At 41.7% G+C, this 11,439-nt stretch overlaps 1 protein-coding gene across 1 annotated transcript in view; it reads left to right on the forward strand.

Moving 5' to 3' along the window:
- Window positions 1-10,859, forward strand: part of nucks1a (nuclear casein kinase and cyclin-dependent kinase substrate 1a) — a 46,928-nt gene extending 36,069 nt beyond the window's left edge. The window contains exons 4-8 of the mRNA XM_061728205.1: window positions 1,678-1,724; window positions 1,855-2,013; window positions 7,316-7,465; window positions 7,691-7,843; window positions 8,380-10,859. Coding sequence (XP_061584189.1) covers window positions 1,678-1,724; window positions 1,855-2,013; window positions 7,316-7,465; window positions 7,691-7,843; window positions 8,380-8,633 — 763 coding nt within the window. The 3' untranslated portion in view covers window positions 8,634-10,859. The remainder of the gene's footprint in view (window positions 1-1,677; window positions 1,725-1,854; window positions 2,014-7,315; window positions 7,466-7,690; window positions 7,844-8,379) is intronic.
- The last annotated feature ends 580 nt before the right edge of the window (window positions 10,860-11,439 follow it).

The following is an 11,439-nucleotide window of genomic DNA, read 5'->3' on the forward strand; positions in this document are numbered from 1 at the left end:
TGAGCCACTCACAGCCTACTCTCGTTATAACCTCAATCACATAATTGATGCAGCGCGAAAGGCGAAAAAAAGGCTTGTGCGCTGATGACAATGATGGATTTGCGTCTAACTTTCAGTCAGGTGCTTATGAACTGTCAATTATTCATCAACCTCCACAATGGTCATGTTAACATTAAATCAGATAGATTTGTCTGGACTTTTCTCTTGCGGGACGGGAGAAGACACTAAATCAATGCATCTTTATTATTGTGCGCCGTGCGGGCATGAATTCATGAGTTTTGCGGGAGGGGCGGGAGTGTAACACACACGTTGCAGGCGGTAATGGTCATAAATTCAGCGGGAGCAGGATGAAGAAAACAGCCCCGCTATAGCAGGGTCTAGTACGGAGCCCCTCTGGTGACATTTGAAAAAAAATAAAATAATGCGTGGCCACGCATGAATAACTCGTGGCCACGCATTATCTCGTGGCCACGAGTTATTAATGCGTGGCCACGCATTGATTATCTCGTGGCCACGCATTATGTATCATGACATGACAATACTCTTGCTCTTTAATATAAATAGACTATAATTACCGTTATTAATGATGATGAATAACCATCCCACCAAGGAAGTTGCATCCACGAAGTCCAGACAGTAGGTTATAATGCCATCCACGAGTAAAATAATGCGTGGGCACGAGATACATAATGCGTGGCCACGCATTAATAACTCGTGGCCACGCATTAATAACTCGTGGCCCCGCATTGATTATCTCGTGGCCACGAGTTATTAATGCGTGGCCACGCATTATTTTATTTTTTTCAAATGTCACCAGAGGGGCTCCGTACTCTAGTACCCATCTTTCTTGTGTTTATTATCATTTGCCACATAATTAATGCAACCTCATACTAAATTTAAAAAAAAAAGACTAATTATCCGATTAGTCGACTAATCGTTTCAATAGTCGGTGACTAGTCGACTATTAAAATAGTCGTTAGTTGCAGCCCTACATCATTAGCTTATCATAAAGGTCTGGACAGTTCTGTTGTCGAAACAGCTATTTTTTTTCACGGTGTGCTTAAAGGAGCTTGAGGCAGGATTTATGAAAAAAATTTGTATACGTTTTAAGTTTTCTAGTAATAATGTCAGATGAAGCGTTCCAAACCAAAAAGAATGAGCCCTCTAGTGTATCTCTCTGTTGCCTTGAACAGGCTGTGTGCTGCAAAATGTGCTGCAATTCCGGGCCGGAATTTCCCACGCTGTCCTGCGGATGTGACGTCACATGACGCTGCATGCGCATTCTCCCCGTGCCGGCTTCGCTGTTGGCTGCAGTACCCCGACGGCCGTCGTGGCGAAGGGTGGCGCTAGAGAGTCTCGTTTCTTAAAAGGAGCCTCATGCTCCTTTAAACAGGGAAACATCTAAAACATGCTGGATAGGGGCTCTCGTGGACCAGGATTGGGCATCCCTGATTTAGGCCATAGTCGTGCAGCCCATTCCACAATCCAATGAAGAGGGGGCTGACGTCAAATGGCTGACTTCACCCCCTTTAAACTGGTTAATAGAAATAATATTTTAGGCTGTTCCCCTGTAAAAAATGTAAAACTTCTGTGTTGCGTATCGGGTGTGACTTCTGCGGATCTACCCTTTCAGTTACAGCAGGCTTTTGATTATGTTATCTTGATTCTTTGTTCCAGTGAGGAATCTGATGAAAAGCTATCCAAATCCAAAAATGATTCAGCTGGTAAGTAAAGTTGATTTCTGTTGTTCTTCAGGCTTACCACTGACCAGACTGCATCTTTAAAAATAGCTACAGTTTGAGTGTGCACTGGACACAAAAGGGCCAGCTCACTGACTACTGTGTTGTGATGCAGATGACTTTGGCAGCGAAGAGGAAGATAATGACTTTGGAGAGGAGGAGGAGGAAGAGGAAGAGGGAGGAAGCGACTATGAAGAAGAAAGAGGGAAAAAGGGAAAGAAGGCTAAGGTGGAGAAACCGAGCAAGAGGGGCCCAAAGAGAAAACGTGCTACAGGTTAACATTTTTTTTTCTTGTTTGTTAAAATAATCCTGTATCAACAGTGGGAATGTATTTACAGTGTGAGGAATTGCTGTGGCATATATTGTTTCTGTAGACTGGCCTCATACTAATTTCTGGTGTGTTGAGGGATATAGCTGCCAGAGATGTGAATTTGTGTACATATTTTTGTAAATATCTAATTCTATCTACCACACTCAAGTTGTAGATTGTCAGTACTGAGGATTCATTTTTTTTACACTTCAACTATAGATTATACTGACCAGTTTACCAGTCAGTGCTCTGAAACTGACAATGGATCAGTCTGACCACTCAGACACTGTCATTTGATGCCGTCACAGCACTTGACAATTGAAACAATACCGTCATTAAATATATCTGGATCTGGATCTACCAATTTTCCTCAGGGGGATTAATAATTTTAATTAAAGCAGCGTATCGACCCACACATAAAAAAACTTTTTTTCCGTTTGTATGTATTCAGAAAAGGCAGGGTCATCCTATATTTGAGGTGTAGGCTCTCAAACATCCAGACTGCTTCACCCACAACAGCTGATGGTGCAACCAAATATAAAGAAGTTCTGTTTTTTGCTAGGGAACCAATATATTGACTTGCTGGTTTTGAGGACAAACACGTGCAGGTTTGCATGCTTCTTACTAAGGATGCCCCGATACCATTTTTTTCACACCGAGTACGAGTATTTTAATTTGTGTACTCGCCGATAGCGAGTACCGATCCGATACTTCTACCACAAAAATAACTAGGCTGAAAATGCAATGAAAAATGCAATGAATTGGAAGACAGGTTTTATTTGCAACAGAAATTCAATTTTAAAAGAAAACTCTGCCAGCGGGGCTTTCCTTCGCGCTTTAGTCTCATCGCAGGAACATCAACTGAGGACATGCGGTGCTTCACCTGAAGCCGTCCGTGTGAAACAACGCAAACAATCAAATGTAATTTAAAAAACCGTCTAAATGAAATGATGTTCCACACTCTTGTATAGTAGGTGGCGGTATGCACCTTAAAGTTGGTTGCGACCCGCCAATAAAACAGAGAAGTAGAAGAAGAACACAAACAATCCCATTGCTACATTCCAGCCAGTCGGCCAAGCCCAGCGCGGTGATGAGAAGAGGGCGACACCCGCGAGCGATACCGGCAGCGCCGCCGCAGGCAAGACAGCAACAAGCAATGCAAGCAGGATATCAGCAGCGTGGACACACCTCAAAACGACGGACAACGACAGAAGCAAGGCAGACCGCAAGCTGTCGGCCAGGCGCGCGGCAGGGGGCGCGCCGAGACCCCGCAGTCTGACCTGGCTCCGTCGTCGCCCAACACTACGAAACATGTCCACCCTGCTGACATCCTGCCTGCACCAACCGTTGTCATCCCGCCCCAAACGGCGCCACCAGTCCCACCCACGGACACCACTCTCCTCCCACCACCAAGCCCAGCCGACCAGCGGCTCACCGGACTGTAACAATGGGACTGTATGTTGTTTCACACGGACGGCTTCACCGCACATGCGCAGCTGATGCACATGTGATGACACCACGTTGTACTGTGAGTTACGTGGAGTGTTTAATAAAGTTCCCTGTGAGTAAGGGTAGTACTCAACCGTCCAGTTTGTATAATTAAGGAAGATAGAACAAACTGAAACCTGGAACAGCTGGCTAAGTGGCGGCGGCTCGGCGGCTGCTCCGCCGCCAGGCTGTACACTCACCCGGGGAGTGTACATATTTTGCGAGTTTTTGCGAGTATGAGTATATGAGAGCAGTATCGGCCCCGATACCAGTATCGGTATCGGGGCATCCCTACTTCTTACGGTGCCTCATAGAGGTAATTTGTCAGTGTTGCGTAAACTTGAGGGCCATCTTGTGCAGTTTTGCGTTGTTTTATAATTGGGATCATTCAATGGCAGAGAAATATTAACGGGTTAATATTTGTCTGGGTGCCAGAAGGATCTGTGGGCTGCTGTGATTATGTCCCCTGATTCTCTCCAGCAGACCTGAGTGTGTTTACAGTAACCTTTTTAAAGGGAGTGGAAATGTATTAACTTTTTGGAGGAAATATCAAGGCTTAAATTATTGTTAAAAACTGTCTGTTTAATTTGTTTGATAAGAAAATGTTGCATATGGAGAGAAAATTCAATGAGTGCTCACTTTACAAGCCTTAGACATGCTGCGTTGAATATTCAGTCAGTCACAGCTTCTCTTTTTTTCTTTTTATGGGCATGCCAAGTAGTGGCATGACCATATTGCAATCGTCCAGAATGGCCCAAAGGGCAATGTTGCTAGCATTTTGCTAACAAGCTAAAGTCGCAAAAGTCCCACTGCGCACCAGCGGGTGTACAGCATGACCCCGCTCGGATGTGGGAAAAAGAAATCCCCAAAAACTAAAACACGGCCGGAAAAACATGAAAATGAAGGCGATATATTAGTATCTAGAAATGGTTTCCCTTTTCTTATTATTCTGCACTTTTTTTCGTCCGTTAATGCGGCCCGAACCGGAACGTGCACCCATACATGGCATACATTGTTGGATGCGTCTCCATCGTTCCTCGATGGGCATTACTTTTCTCAGTAAAAAGTGTTACCGTGGCAACGCTAGACGCCAAAACGCAAAAAAAAAGGCGAAAATTCGGACGCTTATTGCTCGGCCGAACTTTATCGTAGAGACATTGTAGAAACTTTTAAACACTCGGCCCGATTGGCACTAACGGACCGTACAACCTCATGCTAATTACTACAGTTTTCGCGATATTGACCTTTCTTTTTTTTTTTTTATTGCTGTTTGAATTTGGACGCTTGTTGCTAGGCAACAGGTTATCGTAGAGACATCGTACAAATGTCCCCTGACTCGGCACGCTGTGGACTTCAACATACTCAAATTTCATGAAGCTGGGATTTAAGGAAATTTTATGTCAAAATCCAGGCCAAATGGCCCCATTCATTCGGATGGGGTTTTGTACCATGGTGAAAAAAAAAAACCTATCCGTTAACGTAGCCTGAACCGGAACATGCACCCATGCACGGCATACATCATTAGATGCGTCTCCATCTTGCCTCGATGGGCATTACTATTCTCAGTCAAAAGCGTTACCGTGGCAACGCTAGATGCCAAAAAGCGCGCCCCATTAATAACTATTGGGAGCACAGGAATGAATGAAATACAAGCGTAAAAACACCTCAAACTGACATAGAACCACCCTGAACACAACCACTACAGCCCCAAACCAAAGCAGCAAGAGGGGACGAATGGGCGGTAGGGCATGCCCATATCAAAATTTCCAGAAATTTTCTAGTTTCTTTTTGCAACTGTTTGCATATATATAAAATAGTGGCTAGTACCATCATTTGGTTACAAAGCTTTATCCATGATATGTATATAAATATAAACATGCAAGCATGCACTCATATACAGAAACATACAGTGGATATAAAAAGTGTACACACCCCTGTTCAAATGCTAGGTTTTTGTCATGTAAAAAAAATTACATCAAGATAAATCATTTCACAACATTTTCAACCTTTAATGTGACCTGTACAACGCAATTGGAAAAACAAAAAAAAATCTTTCAGGGAGATAAAGTAAAAATAAAAAAAAGTATGGAACTAGAACAGTCTCAAAAGTGACAAATGCACACGCCGATCCACAAATGCGCAGGACAAGAGTCACAAATGCATGGGATGATTTTCAAATGCACAGAACAATTCACACGTGTGTAGGACTAGATACACAAATCTATTTTTGATGCACACACAAATATAACCTGATTTACAAATGTTTTTTTGTCTGTGAGCTGCGCTGGATTTCCGTGTGACTTTTGAGACTCCCTGACGTGACTCGATCCACAAATACGTTTTTTTTAAAACACGGAAGGATCTGCAACCAATCAGATATTTTCCTTTTGTTTCAGCCAATCATAAGAGCGCACCCCATGTGGGGGACGATTTACTCAAAAACCAATCAGATTAAAGCGGTGGATACACCTGCTGTTTGAGCCTGTGTTCGCATCTGATCGCTTAGAAAAGTGATTAAATATTTGGTAGTAGTTTAATAAACCAGCCAGCTGGAGGAATAAAGATAAATAAAAAAAACAGCAACACAGATGAAGAGGAGATCACTGCTCTGCTTTTCTTGTGATATGGGTAAAGAAAGGTGAGATGGAGGATCCTCTACCTCCTACACTGAGCCCATTCTCATCTGGACAAGGCGTGCGGCACTGTCAGGATTCTGTTCCTGGACTTTTCAAGTGCCTTTCAGCCAGTCAGGCTGACCAACAACACACCGGACTGTGCAATAACCAGGACAGTGCAATAAGTTTGTGCAATATTACACAACACTTTTTCTATCCTTATACTTATTTTTATGTCACCGCACTTTCTATTTTAATTTTTGTTTTTTGTTTTGTACCTTTTATCTTTAATTTTCTTATGTTTTTATCTTTATATGGGTGTTTGGTTTTTGGGGTGTTTGATTTGTAAATGACAGTGTTGTGTGTGTAAGATGGAGATGTCAATTTCCCCGAGGAAACCTTCCAAAAGGATCAATAAAGTCATCTGAATCTGAACAGCATAAAAGTAGATGTAAAAAAAGAAGAATGCAACAAAAGGAAGAGAGAAGGAAACTGGTAAACAGAAAGGGCCGTGATATTTCTTGTCTTAGCTTTTCTTAATCCATCTATCATTTTTTCTTGTAATTTCCATCTTCATTTTAAATGTTTCTGATCCAAATGTTTCAAATGAGTTGTGTTCACATAAGAAGGCTAATTGTAATTTAGGAAACTGTATCAGCTGAGTTGTTTCCCTGCTCATTTAGAGCAATGTCATTCATTGATGGCAGTAACGCAGGCGGCAGTCCAGCATGCAGCAAGAATTCAGTGAACATCAAAGCAGATGGAGTTTTTTTCTGGGGAGCATTTTTGATGTTTCCATTTTACCCCATTTGCAGAATGATGAAAACGCACATTGCTGTTGCAACATCTTTCAGTAACATCCAGACAGTTTTGATTGATTTGGACTTGAAGGCTATGGCATGGTTGGATCTGCAGCCCACAGGGGAGTTGTCTGATTTGCTTTCTTTTTGTTTCATACAAGCAGGGCTTGATAGTTCAGAGGGGTCGAAATGAGACTAATTATTCTGAAAGAAAATGTTTGCATTAAGCCTGCAATTATCTAAACGTGCATCTAAACATGAAAACTTGTTTATATCTTATTCCATGAAAGTGTTTGTTAGATTTGGGTTTTTTTTATGCATCGCATTGACTTATTCTCTAAAGCTGCGTGTTTCATTGTGCAGATGACAGTGATGACGAAAGAGAAGTGAGTCGAAAACGCACAGTGCGCCAGGCGGCCTCTAAAGCTGTGTCCAAACAGAGAGAGATCCTGTTGGGAGATGGAGGCAGCGAGGATGAGGAGCATGAAGACCAGGAGGAACCCTACATGGACCGTAAGCAAAACACACCACAGCAGTACAAGCTTTCACCTAATACTACGTCTAAACCAAAAGCAGCTCAAACGCACATAAGCCCAGTGTGGTGGTTTTTTTTATGAACTATAAAAACATTTTGCTACATGGGGATGAAGTTTGAAGATTCAACAAAGACGAATGCTAGAACAGATCCACTTAAAGGGTCTGTGCAAGATTCTCATGCACACTTACTTGCATGTGCAGCTGACGAGTCCGGCAGTGACGAGGACTTCATGGTGGAGGATGATGATGACAGTGACTACGGTCACTCCAAGAAGAGAGGCAAGAAGGTTATCAGACGGGGAAGGACAGACAAGAAAGAGAAGAAAAGCCCCAAGCCCCGGCTAAAGGCCACAGGTGAGCTGCAGCGAACCCAATCAGCTGAGTAGGTCTGGATCAAAACCTCCCACAGTCTCTAGAAGCAACATTTTAAGTGCAATTATAATATTAATTGCACTTAAGTGTTTGAGGTTTAATGATCTGATCGGCATGTGTTACATGTACAGAGCCATTTCTTTTTATTTTTTAATGACAAGAGTAATTGTGCCTGGGGTGGTGCTGCTGGTGCCATAACCGCCTCCATAATGTGTGGAAACTCTTGTGGCCCTTTCGCACTAGTCCCGCCTCAGCTCGGTTCTACCCGCCACGGCCCCGTCTTGCGCTTTTGCACTAGGGGCTGAGACGGGTAGAGCCGCTCCAAGACGATACTATAGATATAGATATAGATGCCCTGCTTTTAATAAATAATCTCAACCAAGAAATCTTCATTACAGTAATTTATTACATATTGATAATTTTGTAATGTTGTGGGTTGTTTTGTTTTTGTTTTTTATTTAAGTGATGACTAATTCTGACGTCACTTTTGGGCTGTTTGTCTCTAACGGATGTTGTAGTTACTCCCAGCCCTATGAAGGGGAAGGCGAAGGGGCGCCCCAGCACCAAGCCCGTGGAGAAGAATTCACCCAAAGTGGAGGAAGAAGAGGATCCCGAGAGTCCTGTAGAGGAGGAAGAGGAAGAAGCAGAGAAAAAGAAGACAACCTCTGCCCCCAAGTCAACAAAGGAAGCCACAGGAGGAGAAGAGGAGGAGGAGGAGGATGAAGAAGAGGAGGATGGCTCAGAAGAGGAGGCACCCTCTGGAGAAGATTAGAAGATGTTACCCTTTTGAAGCCCATCCTCCACATCTTTTCGTCTCTTAATATTTTTGTATTCTTTTGTTGCTCTGCATTTAGAGTTGTTTTTATTTGGTTTCTCTTCTTCATCCCTTCCTGGTGGCCTGGCGCAATGGTTTGTGGTATTGTTTTTCCTCCCTCCCATTCAAAGCACGACATTTTGATATTTTCTTCAGCTTCTTCCTCCCTTTTGTTGCTATACTTTCTGTAGAACAACTGTGTAAAAATGATCAGTGCAAATGAAAATCCATCCCATGTGATAGTGGAGCATTCTCACAAATGCAACTTTTTACTCATTCTTTACAGGTGCATTTGACTGCTGGGGGGTGTTCAAGAATTTCAAGAATGTTAAGTAAAGACCAAAGGCTCTATTTCCTTTAAACTGAACTTAGCAGAGGTGAAGCCTCCTTCCTGTTTCTTTCTGCTATTAGCCAGGCACAATAGGGGCCAACACAATTATTCCACCTAAAAAAAAAAATTAAAAAAAAAAGTATTTTTTTCTTCTTAAAGATTGTTTTAAATGTTGGTGCCCTCACACTGTAGTTTTAAATGTCTTACTATCAGCTGCTGCTTTATAAACCACTTAAAGGTGTAAACATTTAGTGCGTATCTAAAGATGCCAGACTGCCACCATCACACCTTTGAAGACAGCATGACTGTTTCTTTCTAACCATCAGTTAACTTTGTAAAGCAGTGTTCTGTTGTGTATGTGCTGTTTTCTGATGCACAACGCCGGTGTGGGCCATCCCCTCTACAAACGTGTATCCAGAAACACACGCACACACCAGCCCATGGGATTACATGTCAATATTCAAGCTCTTGTGCCAGGCACCCAATAATCCATCTTATTTTTAATACTTTTTTTTTTTTTTTTTTGAGTGGAGAAGAAAAAGAATGTTCCTATTACTTTTTGGTCCATTTGTGTAATTCTATTTTTTTCTTTTTTTTGTTGTAGATTTTTTTAATGTTTGTTTTTTAAGAAAAAAAATAAAATGTATCACGATTTTAAAGAAACAAAGCTGACCCTATCCTGTCTGTTCTGTGTGTTGGCTGGGGCAGCCCTCTCTTCTATTTCTCTCCTCCCCCACCTGTCTATCCTTCCACTTCCATCAGCTTCGTGGTAACAGTTGGTGTCCATGTCAGTTTGTTTGATCAAGAACTTTTGTTGCCCACATTAGTATTTCACAAGTGGATGAATTCTTAATTCTACAGTACTGAGGATCAAAGTACACCAAAAACTGGGTTCTCCGTATACATGCGGCATTCATTTGTTTATCAATGCCTTAATTTTCACAGAGTTTAAGTGGTGGCCATGATATCAATGGAGGCCTGAGAATGTATTGAGTTTTTATGTTTTAGGTCTTTGCTACAAGCAGCAAATTAGGCTTAACACAAGTTATCAATTTGTATGATCAGTGCACCATCCAAAGCCATAAATGATCTCAAAACATGACTCAAAGATCAGGTGCTGCACATGTGAGATTATCATTTTTTGCAATAGTGTTTGATGTCAAAGCAAAAAAAGAAAAATAAGGCGTAATATTTATTGCAGTGTTAGCATTATGTTTTTACGCTCAGACAACCCGAGGCTGCAATAGAAATCTGTCCTGGAAATTTACACTCAAACCCAGACCTTCGTTCCAAAGCACATTCAATTGTTTTTCGCCTGTTCGGTCAACGGTTTTGTTTCACTTTTTTTTTACATTGAGGTTCTAAATTAGTACAAAATCAATACAGTTTCAACACTACTATAATTAGGGTAAAAAAAGTTTTTGTCCACTTAGAGCTCTGGGAGCTGATGGCTGTAGGATTGGATGCCGTGTTGTGGTTAACACATGGTTTGAATGCCCATTGTCCCCCAGGAGGCACAAGGCTTAATGCTATGAATTTTTCCCGCTTTTATCCATTCTACAATTTCTTCTGTTGTATTGTCTTTTTTTATGTTTTTTTTTTTTTTTTTTAATTATCCCAAGTTTTACTGGCAATGTTAATGTAAGCCAAATTGTGATTCCTACAGAGACCAAGTGGAGAACCCTTTGTCAGTAGTTTGGAAAAGGAACGTTGAACTCAGTATTTTTGCATGTTGTGGAAGAAGTGCAAAGCAATGATGGCAAAGCAATGGCAATATTGTGGTCTTAAGGGAAAAAAATAATGTTGATAATGTTTTGGTTTCCCAGCTTCTAATAAAGGCAACCTACTTTTTATACACATCAACTACATGTTTTGTGACATTGAGCTCTGTGTCTTTTGCTTGATAACGGAAGCCAGTGTTCAGTGTTGACCTCTCATAGGAACTTCAGACTGTTGACAACGTTGTTTTAGATTATTTTCGTAGCACAGCTGCTGAAACACTAACGACTGTGATCAGTAGCGTTCTGCCTGACATGTTCATGAGCCAAGTGTGACTTGCAAACATCTGTTGGAGCTCAACATATATAGGCAAGCTGATATTCCTCATAGATGTACCTCCGAATTTGTTATGTTATTGTACTGGCCTATTGTGTAACATCTATTGCATGTGAGACAGTTTAGTCAATACAGTGTACTTTTGTTTATTTTAAGGCTGCCTACAATCGGGTCAAAAATCTCTCTGAACAATTTCAGATGCATTTTATATTTCATGTAAGAGTAATGAATATACAATACATGGGTACTGCAGAACTCTGTTAGAAATGCAGGTCAAAACTACCAGACAAGTAAACAAGATGCAGAACTGCTCTGCACATGCCTAGTCTGAGACCTGAAAAATGCAGAGGCACTTTTACGGTTACTGTTGATGACTGA

The sequence above is a fragment of the Cololabis saira genome, chromosome 8 (genome assembly GCF_033807715.1).
Source record: "Cololabis saira isolate AMF1-May2022 chromosome 8, fColSai1.1, whole genome shotgun sequence".
In the NCBI taxonomy this organism is placed as follows: Eukaryota; Metazoa; Chordata; class Actinopteri; order Beloniformes; family Belonidae; genus Cololabis; species Cololabis saira.